Here is a 21,117-nt window from a genome sequence, read left to right on the forward strand (position 1 = left end):
GCCAGACATGAGCCAGTCCTCAGGGGGAAACATGAGAGTGTCCAGAAATGCAGTAGTGCAGCAGGATGAGAGACTGAACAAGAGGGACAGAAAGCATACTCACCTGGGCATCCCAGTGGATCAATCCGCCCATCCAGCGACGGCGTCCTTCCTTCCAGGCGCAGCGGCTTTCTTCCAGGTGGGGCGGTGTCCTTCAGCACAACTGCACATGCGCCGGGGGTCCTTCCTTCCAGGCACGGTGGCTTTCTTCCAGGAGCGGCGGTCTCCTTCTTGAGCAACTGCGCATGCGCCAGGGGTCCGTCCTTCCAGCCGCGGCAGCGTGACCCGGCATCCTGCGCATGTGCCGGGTCACAGAGCCGCCATTACCGGCTTCTGCTTAGCGTACCCCCTGGAAGACCAGCGCGTACCCCTGGTGGTACGCGTACCACCGGTTGGGAACCGCTGGTTTAAATGTTAAATGTTCAAGGATTAAGTAATCAATGAGTTGGATTTCATTGTCCATTTCAAAAATAATTAGCAGCTTAGCAGCTCTTCCAACACACCCATGAGGTGGCTGCTCAATGTCGTTTTTGTTTTTGGGGTGTCGCCAGTAGCCCTAATCCCCAGCTTGTTCACGTCAATTCCCTCCAGTTTCAAAACAGAAATTTAAATAATAGAGAAAAACACTGTAAACGTGTAACAACGATTGTTGGAACTGGAGGGATCAGTGACAAGTCTTATTAATAATTAGAAAAATACAAAAACTGTAAATTGAAAAAAAAACACTGTAAAAGTGTAAAAACTTTTGAACTTTAAAACAGGAACTCACCGCTTTAGACCATGATCTTATGTTTGGTTGTTCTGCTTTGCTGGGGAGCCGTCAGTAAAGGTGGGAGAAATGATCCGGGTTCAAGAGTCTCACGCGGCACATAGGGCAGATGTTGTTGACCTGCAGCCATTCTGTCAGACAGGGAACATGGAAGGTGTGGTGACAGTACGATACAGCCATTTCTGTACCTACCTCAATGTCAGAGATACAGATGGAGCAGTACTCTGGTTCCTCTCCGTCTGCAATGGTTCGCCTGCTGTAGGTGGGGAGATGGGACAGGACGAGCCGCATGATGCTGTCCAGCAGGAGGTGATCTACTCTCTCTGCAACTGCCTGATGGTCTCTTCCTCTTCGTCCAGATCTTCCTCTTCCCGATGTTGGTCCAGATCTTCTTGCTGACTGACTCCCACGGGATGGTCTGCGGCGTCCTGACCTCAGCCATGTCCCTCTGATGTTCGGGCTGGGTCCATCTAAAATGATATTTCATATATTGTCGATATAACAAATAGCCATATGTGACATGTAAAGATCAGATATTGCTGGTGTACAATAAGACTTCCAGAAGTAACATGATTTATATATTATATTACTATACAACTGAAAAACAGAGCTGTAACCGTATGAGTGTATGGATGCAGGCCCCAATGCTTAGCGGCTTCTGATCTGTAACTGACAGCATGGGAGGTGTCAGCCAGTAACACAGGGACACTGGCCAAACACCACTGCTATAATCCCTCCCACTACAAAGGCCAACTGCTAGAGAAGAGACATTGGTCTAAGATTTAATTTACTAAACATTTACTGACCTTCATTTCCAATTAGCTGGGACAACTCTCGGCGGCTCATTGTAACCGGAGGCAGAAGGTGATCAAGTTTTAATAAAAAAAAAGGGGAAAAAGAAAAAGAAAAAGCACAGATGTAATTGTGCGCTGAGCTCCACTCACTGATAACTCGCTCGGAGAATCACTGGCAGCGATTAATTGCTAGCAAATTGATCTCACCTGAGAGGCCTTTTCTCCTGTGTCCACATCAGCTGCTGCTCAGGAAATGCCAGTGATATTGCTGTGCACTGAGGATTGCAATGTGGCATGCGGGCGGCAGTTGGTGGTGGCAGTTGGTTATGGCCATGCAGCACAGCACATGTACAGTATACCCCACATCATCCTCTACTGCCAGGAATATACTGGACAGAGCCACATTGTAGCAGGGGGTCCACGTACATCCCAATGTTTAGTTAAAATGTCTCCTACATTACTACTTTCTAATATAAGAGAAATGTTAACTAAACATTGGGATGTACTAACTGTCCACCCCCTGCTACAAACCTTTCTTCCTCCCAAGCCTCAATTAGTGTTTAGGTGAGCTGCCATTCTGAAATCTGTCATCACCTTAAGTCAACTGTTAAAATAAATTGGTTACAAACAGCGAAGGTGTTTTCCCATGCAATAAGTGCAAAACATGCCAATAGGTAGATGAAGATTATGGCACAGATTTTGGGACATAAAAAATCATGGGTTATTAAAAGCTGCATGACGTCTCACTACACACCTGATCTATATACTGTAAATGTGGAAAAAGATATATCGGAAAGACCAAGCGTCAACTTTCTGCAGCTTTCAGTCGGAATAGTAAGTCAATACTTACCTGTCAGATGGCTGCTGATGACTGAATTGGGGGCAGACGCTGACGTCATGTGACATCACCTGCATCCCATGGGAATGTCAGTTCATGGGGAGGCTGGGTGTTCCCCTGCTGCCTCCCCCGCCCTCCTCTGCCCATGCGAACGCCTTGGAGAGTGTGATACTTACCAAAGGCATTCGCACAGGGAGTCTGTAAATGCGCAGATCCACGCATGCGCATTCACAGACCCCCCCTGAATCAGGCCCTATGGGGGAAATTTACTAAAGGAAATTTGTAAAAAAAAAAGGTTTATTTGTATCCAGAAATTCACTTATTTTTAACATTTACTATCCCGAAAATACGGCAATTCGTATTCGTATTGATGTGCTATCAATACGAATACGAATTGCTGTATTTTCGGGATAGTAAATGTCAAAAATAAGTGAATTTCTGGATACAAATAAACCTTTTTTTTTTACAAATTTCCTTTAGTAAATTTCCCCATATGTATCTTTACGAAGGTGTATCTTTGATAATCTCTCTCTCTCTCTCTCCATGTTTTTCTTATAAACATGCCATTACTTTATAACCCAGTGATGGCTAACCTTGACACTCCAGCTGCTGTTGAAATACATATTCCAGCATGCCCTGCATCAGTTTAGCATGGCCAAATAGTAAAACTGATGCAGGGCATGCTGGGATGTGTAGTTCAACAACAGCTGGAGTGTCAAGCTTAGCCATCACTGTTATACCCTCTAGTTTCCTATGTAATAATGGGCAGGATACTCTAACATCCATCGCTCATATTCACCACAAATCGCCGGGCTTCGCATACTTACTAATTACATATGCTATTAGTAGTAACGCAAAGGACAGCTCTCGCGGTAAGAGCTGTCCTTTGCGATGCTGCTCCAGCACTGGACTTCCGAGTCTGAGACCCGGGAGTCTCTCTGTGCATGTAGAGGGACTAGTTAGTGTTAGTGAGTGGATCACTGAAGAACAGATGGATAAATAATATTTTGCTGCTGTGACCTGTGACCTCATCTTAAACAGCCCAAAAAGGCCATTTTAAGTACATCAACAGGGTAAAGTAGGGCTCACCCGTTTTAAGTGTAAAAGAGCACTGACCTGGGAATAACCAGGGATGAAGTGAAGTGTAAATGGGGTCTGAAGCAGGGTCTGACCTAGGAAATTCCCGTGGTCAAAATTCCAGGTTCGACCCAGGATTCTAGTGTAAAAGCGGTATTATACCCCTTTTACACCAGAGCCATGACCCGGATTATTGCGGCTCCAGTACGGGCCGGGGCTTGGTGTAAAAGGGCAAAAAAACATTTACCGGGTCGGACACCGGGTAACAGGACCAGGACTGGAGCGGCAATAATCCGGGTCGCGGCTCTGGGGAAATAGGTAACCCGGGTCGTCCGACCCAGGGACCCATTAACTCCAATCAGGGAGCCCCAACCTCCGGACTGCAGCTCCCTGAGGTCAGTCCGGAGGTTGGGCAGGGGCTGCGTACAGCCTTCGCTGCTGTCTACGGTACTATGCAGACAGCAGCAGATGTGAATGGATGCCTCTGTGCGGCATCCATTCACCTCATGGACAGAGGCTGGGGGTGCACGGAGGCTGGGGGCAGCCCAGCAGCTTACCTGGGTGCTGGGCTTGCCCCCAGCATGTCGGTCGGCGTTGTGGGGGTGTCAGGCAGCTTTGCCGGGGTGACGGTCGGCGGGTTTCCTGGCACTTGGAGATGATGTCATCTCCGAGCGCCGGCTCAGGGCCCGAATTCACCGGCGTCCCCTACCCGGCATAATGCCGGGGGACACCGGTATAAAAGGGAACAACTGCCGGTCGCATCCGGGTCCAAAAACCCAGGTGTAAAAGTGGTATTAGAGGAGTCCGGGTCTGCTGCCCCAAAAACTTATCGAGGCCCCAGCCAGCTCTCTACAACACTGTACTTAGTAGTCACAGCGGTGACAGCAGATTAGCTTGCCATTGATTATCATTGGTTTAGTTGGTGTAATAGCATTAGTCATGGTTGCCTACCTGACCCTCTCCTTCAGGGAGAAAATGCTCTGTTCCTGGTCTTCCCTGGTAATGTAGGATTACCATCACCTGTGGTAAACTAGTTAATTTCTAAGAAAGGCATTTCACCACAGGTGATGGCAATCATACATTACCAGGGATGCCCAGGAAGAGAGCATTTTCTCCGGCATGGTGAGGGTCAGGTAGGCAAGTATGGCATTAGCTGACTGCTCATGTGCAAAACAAAACCCACCCATGGTTCTCCATCAATGCCCGATGACTTAACCCATCAATGTTGGAGCTATCAATAATCAACACTACATTCTTAAGCCAGTGGTTCTCAAACTTGGTCCTCAGGACCCCACACAGTTCACATGTTCCAGGTCACCCGACAGGTGCACTCAGTGGCGTAAGTTCACCCCAGTCGCCCGGAGGCAAGATAAATATTGGTCCCCCCACACACACACACACACAACACCTTATGTAAATATATGTATGCATGTGTGTGTGTGTGTTTGTGTATGAGTGTGCCATCTATGGTCCTGCTATGAGAGGAAGTCAGACACAGCAGCAATATCGATGGCTTTAAATGAACTGATTGAAACTTGCATGGGTGGAGAGGTGCCCCCTTGGGAGAAGGAGCCCGGCAGCAGATGACTCCATTGACTCCCAGAGTTCTGCCTATGGGTGCACTCATTACTGACAAATTTTAAAAGATCCACAGATGGAGCTAATTAAAATATTTCACTTGATTCTGCAAGGAGACATGGAAAACTTGCACTGTATGGGGTCCCGAAAACCGACTTTGAGAACCTGTGCCTTTAGTGAGCAGATGGAGTAGTTGCCTATACCTACCAATTAGTTTAGATATAATTTATCAAGTACATTCTATAAAATGATAGACGCTCATTGGGTGCTATAAGCATCTTTGAAGGCTTTATACATTAACCATACCTCCCAACTGTTTTTTGTGGATGTTCCTGCATCCCACCCGGCAGGGTCGCCGACAGGAGGGGCCCGGGCAGCTGCCCCCAGTGGCACGGATCACCCGCACCTGCACCCCGCCTCCAGTCCTCCCCAACCCGGCAGACCCTATCCAGGCATGCACAATGCACAGTGCAGCCTGCAGAGTGCCGAGCCTAGGACACAGAGTGGCTCGGCGCTCTGCACGCTGCACTGAGCAATGTGCACTCCGGACCATGAAGGAGGGAGACAGAGATGCCGCTGCCACTGCTGGATGCTGGTAAGTAATGGGGGTGGGGTGCATGTCAGTGCGGGAGAGCGGGGGGCGCTGTGCCACTGGGGGCCCAGACTGAAGGTCAGTCCCGGCCCCAACATTTCTAGCGGCGGGCCTGCCACCCGGCATTGTCCTGTGGCAGGGGGAAAGGGGGTGGGCAGTTGGGATGCCCTCCCTTTCATCTGGTGAATCTATTCCCGCAGCAGCGTGGCTTGGAGCTGGCCAGAAGCTTACGGCACCGCTGGTCAGGCCCCCACAGCGGCGAAAATTGTGATGATGTAATTTGCAGGCCATGCCCCCTTGTCAAGAAGCCACGACCCTATTTTCGGCAGCTGCCCAGTTTTTCTCGTCCAAAAAGTTGGGAAGTATACATTTACAAATATTACTTTGCTTAGCAAAACATAACCTTGACACCCCTTCTGGACAAAGTTATATACTGATGTATGTTTATATATGCTTGATAGGAATGTTTTCATAAATAAATCTATGTGTATATGGAGTCATTGCTCGTTCAGTTAGAATATAGTATTGAGAAACTTTTGCACAGAGAACGGACTAATTAGTCCTCCGAAACAGCTGTGTTAATTAACATGATCCAATAGGATTACAATCCCAATAAGGTGCCAGGTATATCAGGGCGACAAGCCTGCAATATGGATACTCTTTGAAAAAGCTCATACTGGAGCGAAATGCATTAGCGGATCCGGCACCCTTGGAGAGAAAAATATTCTTGGAGTCCACTAGCATCTCCACACATGCGCCCCTACTTTGGCTGACGCATTGGACATACAAGCGGTACTACATGGACGCTGAACTATAGTAATATTGTTGACGGCGGTGCAGCGGGTGAGAGACGTGGCACGGCCTGACACACAGGCACTTCGTATCAGCTGGAGGTGAGACCACCCACTACTGAGTGTGAGAGACGCGGCAGTAGCGGACTGACAATACACTGCTGGACTTAGGTGGGTCTCTTTCCCGGCACCTCATCTTGCACCATCACCCCAAACGAGCAGGTAGTAGTACTGAGGGCAGTGGAGTCTACACATAATAGCCCCTCAGTCTCCCTGCATTCCTCACTCCGTCACACACCTTACAATTGGAGTTCGTGAGTATTGCACTAAGTGGAGTACCTTTCCCCCCATTCAAAGACACTTGGATTACATCTTACTGGCATTTTAGTGGACATTCCTTCATAGATATATATAAAAAATGGAATAGACTATCCCGGGGTATACTTATATATACATATATTTTTATTATCAGTTATCAATCAGATATACTATTAACCCCTTGAGTGGTAGGTTTTGCCCCAGCAAAACCCACCACATGAAAATGTAGGCCCCCCCCCCCTCACCTCTGCTCCGGCGTTAGTACGCCGGAGCTTCCATGCTGCCGCTGCTCTGTCCCCCCTGCCTTTGCCGGCGCCTGTCACATTTAGCAGTGACGTCGGCGGCAGGCTGGGGGATGTTCGCGGCGGCTCGGGAGGACTCGGGTGCCTGAGCACTCCCGAGTACCCCCGAGCCGCGCCGACCATCCCAAGCCTGCCGTCGACGTCACTGTAAAATGAGTGACGGACGGACAGGCGGGTCAGGGAAACTCCGGCGCAGCGATCGCCGGAGCAAAGGTGACGGGGAGGGTGGGGGGGGGGACCGCAGGTATTTGGGGGGGGGGGGGTTTGCTGTAGAGGTGCTGCGCGAGTGGTGCACACCTGGACACCACTGGCGCGCACCTATTGTATAATAGTGGTATGCCCGGAGATTTTCCGGGACAGCCCGCTGCGGCAGCGCAGCTGAGCCCGAGAAATCTCCGGGCATACCACTTAAGTGGTTAATTATATGCTATAATTAGTATATGAGTGAGAAATGGGTGGCCACCTTAATTATACACGAGCAATAGCTTATAATAATAATAAAAAATTTTTTTATTGATTTAAATTGTGAAACCTGTTTATTGTACTTTGATACTTTTTATAATTCATTAAAAGCAATTATTGATTTAAACAGTGTGAGGCAGTGATTCAGTCATATTGCACTTCATGAAATAATAGCGCAGATATTGGGATCCTTTCTTTTGATGCCTCCAATAGTGCAGTGCCATATATACATATGCCCCCAATAGTGCCAGATACACATATGCTCCCACGGTGCCAGGTATGCCCCCACGGTGCCAGAAAGGTGGTATGCCCCCACAGTGACAAAAAGCTGGTATGCCCCCACAGTGCCATAAACTGCTATGCCCCCACAGTGCCAAAAACTGCTATGCCCCCACAGTGCCACAAACTGCTATGCCCCCACAGTGCTAATTTCCCAGCAGCACTCACCCTTGTTGCTGCTGCTGCCGGGCGGGGAGAGGACAGCTTGGTGTCCCCCTGCAGTCCTGTCATGTCACCGAGGGGAGGAGAGCACAGCATAACACACTGCACTTCTCCTTCCCCGCTCACTTCCCTGTGACTGGGCCGTCCACCAATCGAAGCTCGCGGACCGGCTCCTGATTGGCTGCCGGCCCGCGCGCTCTGATTGGCGGACGGCCCAGTCACAAGGCTGCACAGTGAGGGGTAGGAGAGATGCGCGATGTGCGCTCTCCTCCCCTCAGAGGGAGAAGGGAACCAGCAGCGGGCAATGGAGGGATTGGGGACGCTGAGAGGCGGCAGGCTGAGTGGGAGCAGGAGCCGCACCTTAACAGGGAGAGAGCCATGGGTTGGCCACCCTTGTTATAGGGGGTCAACAATGCCTAGGTTGACAGTCACTAGGTCGACACCTAAAATGTTCAACATACTATAGGTTGACATTGACAAAAGGTTGACACAAGCTTACGGTTGACATGGCTGCGGTCGACACTCAAGGTTTTCCCTTTTTTTGGTGTCTATATCAACATATGTTGACATGGGCACCACATCCCACTTGCCATGCTTCGGGCATGATGCCCAGGCACGGTGCCTCGCTGCGCTTGGCACACTATTATATTATCACTCTGTGCCCACTTGTGTAGTAAAGTATAAAACCAAGTCATGAAAAACCAGTGTTAACATTTTGAGTGTCGACCATGCCGACCTTAAGCTTATGTCAACCTGCTGTCATTGTCAACCTAATGTATGTCAACCATTCTTAGGTGTCGACCTAGTCACTATCAACCAATAGTGGTCGATGTAGTGACTGTCGACCTGTACATTGTGGACCCAGGGCCCGAATCCCAATCCCAAGTGTCTCGCTTTTAAAAAGTATGCATTCTTATCCTCAGAAATCCGCGAGATGTCGCTGTTACCATTGCATAGCCCTTGCCGTTGTGTTAGGCTGTAACTAGCTTTGTCCTGTAGGTGTCGCTGTTGAGTACAGAACATTGTGATGTTCGCAGTTCGGCTGCTCAGCAGTTTCCGGGCTCCGAGTCCTGGTTGCCGGGTTACGTGGAAGCTGCCGGAAGTTGTGTTCACTCATGAGGACGTAGCGAACTACAATAGAGTTGGGATGTAAGAAACGGTATGGAGGAGCACAAGATGCGGACCAAACTGGAGGACTATAGGATCGCTGGAGTGGTGGGGAAGGGGAGCTACGGAGAAGTCAGCCTAGTAACACACCGGACGGAGGGGAAACAGGTAACATGCTCTATGTCGATGATGTGATGTGAAACATGTAACATGCTGCTATGACATGACAGCACTACTACATGCAACACACTAACACTACACTGCTGCATGTTACATACTGTAAAACTGTAAAGCATGCCACACTGCCTTTTTACACACACTGCATTACTGTGCTGCTGCATTCCACATACTGCTGCTTTCCACACGCTGCTGTACTGCGCTGCCACTTCACACACACTGCCGTACCGTGCCGCTTCTTTCCACATACTGGCCTGCTGCTTTCCACACGCTGCTGTACTGCTCTGCTGCTTTCCACACACTGCCATTCTGCTCTGCTGCTTTCCACACACTGCCATACTGCACTGCTTCTTTCCACACACTGCCGTTCTGGGCTTTTGCTTTCCACACACTGATGTACTGTGCTGCCACTTTCCACACACCACTTTCCACACACTGCTGTACTGGGCTGCTGCTTTCCACTTGCTGCTGTAATGTGCTGCTTCGTTCCACACTCTGCCGTACTGCACTGCTGCTTTCCACATGCTGCTGTGCTGCAGTTTTCAGCATGCTGCCACTTTCCACACACTGCCATACCAAGCTGCTGCTTTCCCCACACTACCGTACTGGGTTGCTGCTTTCCACTCGCTGCCGTAATGCGCTGCTGCTTTCCACACAATACCGTATTGGGCTGCCGCTTTCTTTTCCTACTGCACAGCTGCTTTCCACGTGCTGTCGTACTGTGCTGATGCTTTCCATACACTGCCGTACTGCGCTGTACTTTCCACGTGCTGTCGTACTGGTCTGCCACTTTCCACATGCTGCCATACTGCGCTGCTGTTTTCAACATGCTGCCACTCTCCACACACTACTCTATTGCGCTGCCCCTTTCCACATGCTGTCGTACTGCGCTGCTGCTTTCCAAACACTGCCATAATGCGCTGCTGCTTTCCATTTGCTGCCCTACTGGGCTGCCCTTTTCCAAATGCTACCATATGGGGCTGCCCTTTTCCGAATTCTGCCGTACTGCGCTGCCTTCTTCCAAATGCTGCCGTACTGGGCTGCCCTTTTCCACAAGCTGCCGTACTGGACTGCCTTCTTCCAAATGCTGCCATACTGGGCTACCCTTTTTCAATGCTGCCGTACTGGGCTGCCCTTTTCCAAATGCTGCCATACTGGGCTACCCTTTTTCAATGCTGCCGTACTGGACTGCCTTCTTCCAAATGCTGCCATACTGGGCTACCCTTTTTCAATGCTGCCGTACTGGGCTGCCCTTTTCCAAATGCTGCCATACTGGGCTACCCTTTTTCAATGCTGCCGTACTGGGCTGCCTTCTTCCAAACGCTGCCATACGGGGCTGCCCTTTTCCAAACGCTGCCATACGGGGCTGCCCTTTTCCAAACGCTGCCATACTGGGCGGCCTTCTTCCAAATGCTGCCATACTGGGCTACCCTTTTTCAATGCTGCCGTACGGGGCTGCCCTTTTCCAAATGCTGCCGTACGGGGCTGCCCTTTTCCAAATGCTGCCGTACGGGGCTGCCCTTTTCCAAATGCTGCCGTACGGGGCTGCCCTTTTCCAAATGCTGCCATACGGGGCTGCCCTTTTCCAAATGCTGCCATACGGGGCTGCCCTTTTCCAAACGCTGCCATACTGGGCGGCCTTCTTCCAAATGCTGCCATACTGGGCTACCCTTTTTCAATGCTGCCGTACGGGGCTGCCCTTTTCCAAATGCTGCCGTACGGGGCTGCCCTTTTCCAAATGCTGCCGTACGGGGCTGCCCTTTTCCAAATGCTGCCGTACGGGGCTGCCCTTTTCCAAATGCTGCCGTACGGGGCTGCCCTTTTCCAAATGCTGCCATACGGGGCTGCCCTTTTCCAAATGCTGCCATACGGGGATGCCCTTTTCCAAATGCTGCCATACGGGGCTGCCCTTTTCCAAATGCTGCCATACGGGGCTGCCCTTTTCCAAATGCTGCCGTACTGCGCTGCCCTTTTCCAAACGTTGCCGTACTGCGCTGCCTTCTTCCAAATGCTGCTGTACTGGCCTGCCCTTTTCCACACGCTGCCCTTTTCCACACGCTGCCATACTGTGCTGCTGTACTGAGCTGCTGCTTTCCACATGCTGCTGTACCGCGATGCTGCTTTCCACACACCGCCGTACTAGGCTGCCACTTTCCACACGCTGCTGTACTGCGCTGCCATAGGTTATGAATTATATTGCTATCATGCTAACAAAGAAATCCATGCATGCAATTGCCTCTGTGTGCCAAAGAGCAGGTAATTAGGTGTCTAGAGCCTCTTTTGGGTTCTTGGGGGGAGGGGGGTGTCAGAGGTCCACCAGAGTAATGGGGAATCCCTGTCATTTAGGAAAATTTTTAATTTTATTTGACGCCGTAATACAGTGTGCAAAAGGTTGCTCCTGGTACCGGGGAGGGGGGCAAGGGGACTCCAGTCAGTGTCGTAGTGTGTAGTGCACTGAGGAAAATTATAAAAATGTTCCCATCATCTGCATGTTCCTGACTGCGGTGCTACTTATTCAGGTGGACGATACTATAACACAATTCTTAGTTGTACCCCTTTTTCCTTGTATTAGATATGTTTATTTTTGTGCATGAACATAATTAGTATAGGGCAGTGTTTTCCAAATATGGTCCTCAAGGCACCCCCAAAAGTCTAGGTTTTAAGGATATCCATGCATATGCAGAGGTGACTTTATTAGTATCGTTCACATGTCTGCATTTTGACTATGTTGGTCAATTGAAAATGTCGGTATATTGGCCCTGTTAATGGGTGTTGGTATAATGAATGTTGGTGAAATGTTCAACGAGAAATCATACTGAACCCAACCAGGTCACAGAGCAGAAATCCGACGACCACCAGACTGATAATTCTAAGCAGATGGGCAAGGTGGCGATGGCACTTGGAGATGTATGTGTGGTACAATCTGAGGGTATCTTTCATAAAAAGTACCCTGAGAATTGTAGAAAGCGGATTCACAGGGGCAGCGCTTTTTCCTATTTATCGCATTGTCGATTGGGGTGGATAAATACCCCCCCTTCGTACCAATGCGAAGGGTGCTTAATTAAAAAATAATACTCTTCCTAAAAATATAAGTAAAGACATATATAAAAACCCTCATTCAACAATATACCGGGCAGGGCACTTTTTTTAATCGGGAGGGCGCATTTTATATAAGAAACAAATTAAAAAAATATATATATATAAATTGCACACTGCACTAGGATTATGCCTATTAAACATTGTCATACTCTGCTACTCCCATTACATATTCTGTCGTAATGACACATTATGGCACACACTGTAATACCTCTTACACATTATACCACACACTATAATGGCCATTACACATGATGGCATACACCGTAATACCCATTACACATGATGGCATACACCGTAATACCCATTACACATGATGGCACACCGAAAGTTCTCAGCGGCATGTCAGCGTGGTGGGGGGCAGCGTAAGGACGCACAGTGCCACACACAAAAAGGGCAGGGTGCATTTTGAGGTTTGAAAAACGGGCAGGGTGCAGCACCCTGCAAAAGAAGCTTAGAGGAAACACTACATGGAGCCATCAGATAAGAGTCCAGTAGATTTCTTCATGGTCATCATCACAAATCCTTAAACAAAGGTATATTGGCCCACCGGATTCAGTATTGAATCCCGGCGGTCGGGATCCCGGCATTCAGAATCCCAACGCCGGAATCCCGACAGCCGAAATGCCGATAAGGGGGGGGACGTGGATCGCCCCCCCTTGCGGGCTCGCCACGCAGCGGGCCCGGTGCCTCGCTACGCTCGGCACACTAATTTATTCTCCCTCCAGGGGTGTCGTGGACACCCCAGGAGGGAGAATGTGTCGGCATTTCGGCGGTTGGGATTCCGGCATCGGGATTCTGAACGCCGGGATCCCGACCGCCGGGATTGTAACTGCATCCCGGCCCACCTGCCCATTAAGTTGTCAGCAAACTCAAACTGTTTAAACACTGAAAATATTTGAATGTAAAATGTAGCTGTGAGACATGATTTGATGAGTACCTCTGTACACAAATATCTGTGTCACAGTGAGATCACCTGCATTTTATAGATTGAATTTCCCATTTCTTTTCCAGTATGTAATAAAGAAGCTGAATCTTCGTATCGCCCCCCCTCGAGAGCGGAAAGCAGCACAACAAGAGGCCCAGCTCCTCTCTGAGCTGAAACATCCAAACATTGTGGCATATAAAGAATCATGGGAGGGTGAAGATGGGTTACTGTACATTGTCATGGGTTATTGTGAAGGGGGAGACTTGTACCATAAACTGAAGGAACAGAAAGGAAAACTTCTTCCAGAGAGCCAAGTGGTGGAGTGGTTTGTACAGATCGCCATGGCACTTCAGGTAAAGAGCTTTTATATTATATGTACATTCTCCTTTACCCAAGTCTGGGAGACACTGCTACCCTGAGGTTATAGAGCAGTGTTTTTCAACCACTGTGCCGTGGCACACTAGTGTGCCTAGTGTTCCTTCTAGGAACGAAATGAGGCAGGGCGCTGGAGGGGCCGCCGACGTCAGTACAGGGGCGTGCCCGGGCCGCCGACGTCAGTACAGGGGCGTGCCCGGGCCGCCGACGTCACTACGGGGGGCGTGCCCGGGCCGCCGACGTCACTACGGGGGGCGTGCCCGGGCCACCGACGTCACTAATGGGGGGCGTGCCCGGGCCGCCGACGTCACTACGGGGGGCGTGCCCGGGCCGCCGCATCGCACATGGGGGCGTGCCCGGGCCGCCGCATCGCTGAAGGGGGCTTGCCCGCCCATGACTACGTCACTGAGCTGCCGGGACGTAGCCATGGCCGGGCAATCCCCCTTCAGCGATGCGTCGAGCACTCCGGCGGGACAGACTTCAGGCTGATTTAGCGGGGCGCTGCTAGAGGGGCAGGGCGCATTTTGCCCATTAAAAATCGGGCAGGGCGCAGCGCCCCGCTAAAACAGCCTAGCGGGAACACTATGTGCCTTGAGCTGCTCCCAAGTGTGCCCCCAGATCTACAGATGCCCAAACCAGTTTATAGCCACCACCAGTTCAAGTGTTATTTACTGGTTTCTTTTATTCATGTAAAGGGCCAATGTATTTTAGTTTTGTTACATGTGGGGACCAGTGTGATTGTTTTTTATATGGAGGCCAATAGGTTTGGATTTTTCCTGTGGGGGCCAATATGTTTTGCCCTGTGGGGATCTCACGGTGTGCCTTGGCAATTTGAAAATCTTATTTAGTGTGCCGCAAGGTAAAAAGGTTGAAAATCACTGTTATAGAGGTTTATCAAGAGGTGGGCATAGGAGAAACTGAACCTTCTCTCCCTCCAGTTCCATTAACCAGCTTATTCTCAGTTAAACTTATACCCCTTTCACATTGCACAAATAACCTGTGTCCGGCCCGGGTTGTTGCCGCGTTGATGTGCTTTGTGAAAGGGCCTTCTAAAAATACCTGGGTCGAGCAACACTGCATTCCGACCCATGGTAAAAGAAGGATTAATCCCGGGTCGGACCCAGGTTGTTGTGCAGTGTGAACGGGTAGCCTGGGTTGAGCAATCTGGGACCCGTTTGCACTATATGGAGGAGGAAGCGTCCACTCCAAACACTGCCTCCTCTCCCGCCCTCCGATGATGTGCCAGTATTCCACCCCGCCCCCCGATGACGTCAGCTTATTATCATTACAAATGTTGGGGCGCTCCCAGGACGGACCCGTGTCCAAATCCCAGGTGCAACCCGGCATTTGCAATGTGAAAAGGTAAGGAAGATATATCAAAGCTGGAAGAGAAATTAAGGGCCTGATTCATACCTGTGCACTAGGCTGCATATGTTTGCAGCCTAGCGAACAGGTAGGATGTGTGTGCTTGCTTGTGTATGTGAACACATCCCCTTGCATGCAGCCGATTGGAGGAGAAATTATTCGAGGGTTGCTGACCATCGAGTGATTTCTGAAGCCTTCGGTCTAAAAATTTAAGTCCATACTTACTGTTCAGATGGCCGCAGATCTCCGGAAAGGGGGCGGGTTCTGACACCAGCCGCCCGCCCTCAACAGGCATCAGCACGCCTGTGTTCTCAGGGGAACGCCCAGGGTTTTTATGGTGACACCCATAAAACCCTGGGGGTTCCCCTGCTGCCTCCCATCTGCCTGCCTCTTCCCTCCCTTCCTCCAGCACACGGCTCAGTGAGTGTGAAACTCGCTCATAGGGTTTACGCATGTGCATATTCACGCATGCGCAGACCCCCAACATCGGGGGAAAGGGCCGAATTCGGACCCATACGAACGACCCCGAATCGGCCCCTGCATTTTAAACAATCCTCTCGTAGCTGCCATTTTCTAGGTTTTTTTCAAAGAAAGTGAGTCAGGATGTAATTTGCTTGTATGTTCCCTCTCTACAAGCTTTAATATCCGCCTAAGTACCTCACAGGCACATGACAGCCCTTGTAAGTTACTTCTGTTTTATTGATGCCATATACTTTAATTAATTCAGTGTATTTTGCTTTATTTAGGTTTACTTCAAGTTACTGTATTTGACTTTACTGTATATTATGTAGTTTTACGTAATTTTACTTCAGGTTACTGTGGTTTACTTGTATTACATTTTTGAGTTTATTGTGCTTTCATTTATTTGTCCCAAGTTCACTGTACGTTACGTTAATTTTTATTCATTTAATTTAACTTCCTTTTATTGTGTTCTACGTCAATATTTTTTTTCACGTTGCTATATTTTACTTACGTTCACTACATTTTACTTTATTTTATGTAATGCTTATTTATAAATTTTTTGCTTTTTACGAGCAGCATTTGCTACAGTAGATTGCACATATTGCATTGATGTATTAACAGTGATGTACCACTTGCGGTATTCCTGCCTTCCAGTTTCAGGCATCTTGGGATCGCTCTTTTTTGCTCCTTTTTTATTTTATTTTTTACTTTCCAAAGCATGGAAATGAGTGTAGAGAAAGACTTGCCTAGTCATTGTTGTGCTCTGGGGCACACTGCTCTACTTCTCTTGTCACGTTGTGTTTACAAAGGTGCTCTATAAACGTTTAGGAATGTCGTTACTACTGCAATTTCATTTCTTCTGTGAGATATAGTTTTTACAGTGCTGCAGTAAAAATGCTTCTACTGTAACTATCAATGTGACAGTACTAGGGCCAGATTAAAACTGGGGTACACACCTATACTATTGTCCCAATCAACCAATATTGGCTCATTGGCCTGACGACTGTAGGTGTGTATGCAGGAGCATTAGCCAAAAAAAACCCAGCTAAAACACTTGTGCAACTGTCGGAGCAGAAAGTCGCATCTTATGTGCTGTTTACTGTTATAAATGAGAACTTCCTGATCCCGTTGAAGACAGTATTCACTAAGCTATTTCTAGCTCAGTGTGTACAGGGGTTCAGTGAGTCAAGCTGGGTATACATTATTCGGCTGATAGGGAGCAGTTAACCCAGGGTTGCCACGTGGGGATACACCTTTCTTATCAATTAACTAGCTCACCACAGGTGATGGAAATCATACATTACCAGGGAAGTCCAGGAACAGAGCATTTTCTCCCTGAAGGAGAGGGTCAGGTATGCAACCCTGGGTTAACCCGATTTGCTAGGCGTGTACCTAGTGTAAAAGTGCCCATACACGTTACAATTATTGTATAAAATATTGGATGAGATCTAGTACAAAAAGTATGTGCAGCACATACTTTTTGTACTAGATCTCATCTCATCTTATCGCAAAACCGAGATGCGATATTGTATACAATAATTGTAACGTGTATGGGCACCTTAAGGCCCACATGGGCTGGTGGCTGAAAATGATCAAGGGTCTATTGTGAGAAGAGGAGTCTGACCAATGCTCCGTGGGCTGGGTCAGTGCCGAGTAGGCGTTGTTAGCGTAACAAAGCATCTAATAGTAAAAGTGTATCTAGAGTATTTAAAATGATTGTATCCCCCTTTAATATAACAATAGAGTACAAATAGAAATGGCCCCAGTATTGCGCTCTTAAAATGATCAGCAGCAACTTTAATAAATCCCTCCTGTTAGTGAGGGACAAGTTCAAGAAATACAAAAAGAGAATATTGGACTGCGCTTATTTCTAGTACCACCCAAGAAAACAATATAGATTACATTGACATTCTTTCTTCTTATGTGCAGTATTCGAACAGAAATAAACTTTGGAATCTCTTGTATGGTGTAGACAATTTATTTAAAAAGTAACCAACGCGTTTCATCAGAACGACTTCATCAGAGGCATAGCGGCGATATGGATCTTGTCACTAGATCCGAAATGAATTTATTTTTGACATAAACAGTTTTGTAAAAATCAATTAGACACTGTAGATGTATCAGACTTTTTTTGTTTTTATAAAGTCGTAATGGGATACTGCCTCACTATTCACTTTTTATACAAAAAAAATGGTGGCGATCACAATCAATGGAGACCACTGTGCAGCAGGTAACCTACTATCTTATTAGCAAGCAAATAGAGTATTCTCCACTACTATTTACTAAAAAAATAAAAATATAAAAAAAACAGGGTGAGTGCCAATCCGAATTGTAATATATACAGGTGTATTTAATACAACGTTTCAGGGTCACCCCTTTTGTCATATGACAACAAAACATTGTATGAAATACACTCATGGCTTTTATGTTTATTAAGACCTGTTAGTGCTTACCTCCGGGCAACTGGAAGAGATCATGTGATGCAAGGCTGTCAGACGTTGATGTGGAAATCTGAACAACAGTGTGAATTGCAGACCTCGATAGCTTCTTCCTGCATTGAACATTTTGACCTGTGCCCTTCTCTTTGCAGTATTTACACGATCTGCACATAATGCATCGGGACCTGAAAACTCAAAATATTTTCCTGACTAAATCGAACATCATCAAGGTGGGAGATATGGGTATTGCAAGAGTTTTGGAGAGCAAGTACGATATGGCCAGTACTCTCATCGGAACTCCATACTACATGAGCCCGGAGCTTTTCTCTAATAAACCATACAATTATAAGGTAATGTGAGACTAGTTGAACTAATGCTTTAGGAACTCCTTGAGATATATTTCAATTATAGACCTAAACTGTAGGATATATCAATTTAGGATGTAGCAATTTATAGATATGAAGGGGGCGTTATTCAATCCTGAATAAACTTTCTGGCCAGGTGAAACATCGGCAATAATTTGCGATTAATATTCAAACAAGGGGCGTTTTTGCATGCTTTTGAAGTCCATTTTCGCCGATGCCGTATCACTTCTTTTTGGGTGAATCGGGATGAGCGAAAATGTCTGCAAATTCTCCAGAATACGTTAATTCGCTGCATTTAGTCAGTCCAGGCTAGGTAGTAGTTGGTTGGCAAAGGAGTGCACAATTCAACCTTAGTGCAGCTGATCCCAAATACACACCAGGTAAAAGCACCACAAATGGTAGAACAAAGGAAATGGGTGTAAAATAAAAAAAGGGGCAGACTAGATGGGCCAAGTGGTTCTTATCTGCCGTCAAATTCTATAACGCTCCAAGGTAACTATATTGCAAAACTATATTCCACCTTGGGAATCATGATCGTAAATAAATGTTACCAAGCCGATATAGCATAGATACAGTACTCATATGTTGTCTGTTGTTCAATATTCCACAGTTACATGAAATAGTAAGACTTTAGGTTTCAAAAATGAAGTGTCTCCCCTATTACAGATAACAAGGGGAGAAAATAGAAACCAACATGGTGCAGATCAATTAAATAAAAAAAGTTTTAATATACACATTACACTTACAAAGGCGTGACTTGTATTAAAAGCACAAGACAAGTGAACGCAGGCAGATGGTTTATGAGTCTCCAGCTCAAGTCCCCCAATCTGGATAGGAACTCCAGCCAGCGATCCCCAGCCAGCACAGCGTCCACACAGGGTGCTACAGGTCCACACTTAAGGCGTCCACAACGTCTACACCACATAATTACAGATGATTGCAATTGATGCTAACCAACGTCCAATTTCCGATTTCTTCATTATAGCACTTTTTTTTTTTTTAAATGGCCGTACATTCCGTCAAGCGGAAATATATCACTGCTTGCGTTCCAGTGGAAACACATTTCAATGGAGGTCGATTACACTAAATAAGGGATAAGGTCCTAATTTATTTTATTAAATAAAATCAGCATATATAATTGAATTAAATACAAAACAAATATAAAAAAAACAACAAATAAATAGGAATTTGATTTCTGATGATTCGGGATGATTCATATTGCTGAAAAAAAATGGAAAAGTAGAATCAGTAAAAGTGAAGGGTCAACTGCCTGGAAGTCTTTCCGACATCTGAAAGCCCACAGCTGCATTGTAGCACGTACACAACATTTTTTGAGTGGCAAGTTATAAATGGTTTTAGAGGGAAAGTTTTATTATTCACAGTAAAATTTCCTTTCTTTTACCCTCACTGTTTAACAGATCAGGCATGAGCCACAGCGGTGAACCCCCTTTTTCCCTAATACTGTCGGTCCACATCTTTGATGATCCTTCAAAGAGGGGGCACTCCTCTAAATAAATTGTGGTTTAGGGGGCAGCTTTGCTCTGATAATTGCGTCTGAGCATTTTGGTCTCAGGTGAAAAATCAACACTGGGATTGAATAGGGAGAGTCGAATCCCCCCCCCTCCCCCCAAAAAATTGCTGAACATTCCCCCGGGACTGAAACCCCCCCTAAAGGTTACCTAAATAGGTGTCTGCTCCATAGATGATGACAACTTTTTTAGTTTGATGTGTCAACATGCTCCTGATGTCTACACTAATGTAATGACTACATTGTTAAAATGTGGACAGTGTGTTTTAGTACGCTTCTATCCTGAACACAATTGTAGACATTTTAGGGTACCTGTGTAGTTTCATGGCGCCAGCTTTGCGCGCCCACGCTGCGGGCTCGGTGGCTCGCCACGCTATTTAAAATCAACTCCATGCCAACATGGATAGTGGAGGCATGAACTATCCATGTTGGCATGGAGTTAAGTTAGTTTATTTGACATATTTAGTGGCGAGCGTACACCCGGAAGTAGCTGGCGCCGTGAAACTACACAAGTACCCATTTTAGTAATGACCATACTGTCCATGTTAACACCTTCCAGGTGTTGACTTTATAGCTGCTAACATTTTGACCATGTCGTCATCATCATCATGTATGTTGACCATCTGGTGTTAATATGGCTACTATTAGTTTAGTGGCTTCATAGAGATAGCCGTGCTAGTCACTTGACAACAACATTTTGTTACTGAATTGACAATAGCGCCAGCCACTTACTTCTATGTCTATGACTGTTATTGGATTATTCTGTAATGTTCTGTGTTTCATTTTATTGACATGTTCCCATGACTAAGCAAGATTATGGAGTGTTTTCAATGCTTTCTGCGAGCAGGGCTGTCTGCTCGCTGTCACAGCTCGCACAGTCCGTATTAATTTGACCGCCTGCACACGCACTGTCCCCCTCGCTCAGTTTTTGGAGTGAGGGGTAAACAGCGTGTGTGGCCGCTAAAACAGCGGGGCTCGCTGCTAAATGCAGCGCGCTCCCTGCATTAGCCACGAGCCTCGCTGCTTGGGGGAATCCTTGCGGTCCTCTGACAGCAAAGATTCCCCTGGAACATTGAATAGGGTGAGCGGCCTGCGCGGGCATTGAATACACCCCTATGTGTTATTGCTGAGAGCCATTGTACATGACCCCACTAACCAATGTTCTTGTGTTATCCTGCAGTCTGATGTGTGGGCACTAGGATGCTGTGTGTACGAGATGGCAACTCTCAAGCATGCATTCAATGCTAAGGACATGAACGCTTTAGTGTATCGTAT

The 21,117-nt window shown here is 47.4% G+C and overlaps 1 protein-coding gene across 2 annotated transcripts in view; it reads left to right on the forward strand.

The window, feature by feature from the left end:
• The first annotated feature begins 9,049 nt into the window (after nt 1–9,049).
• The window catches only part of LOC146026060 (serine/threonine-protein kinase Nek4-like), a 55,357-nt gene continuing 43,289 nt past the window's right edge, over nt 9,050–21,117 (forward strand). For both annotated transcript variants that reach the window (XM_083156408.1, XM_083156409.1), the window contains exons 1-4: nt 9,050–9,276; nt 13,396–13,662; nt 18,102–18,299; nt 21,023–21,117. The exon at nt 21,023–21,117 is cut by the window's right edge and continues 13 nt beyond it. In XM_083156408.1, coding sequence (XP_083012534.1) covers nt 9,163–9,276; nt 13,396–13,662; nt 18,102–18,299; nt 21,023–21,117 — 674 coding nt within the window. In that variant the 5' untranslated portion in view covers nt 9,050–9,162. The remainder of the gene's footprint in view (nt 9,277–13,395; nt 13,663–18,101; nt 18,300–21,022) is intronic.

The sequence above is a fragment of the Crinia signifera genome, chromosome 8 (genome assembly GCF_055691185.1).
Source record: "Crinia signifera chromosome 8, ASM5569118v1, whole genome shotgun sequence".
Classification (NCBI taxonomy): Eukaryota; Metazoa; Chordata; class Amphibia; order Anura; family Myobatrachidae; genus Crinia; species Crinia signifera.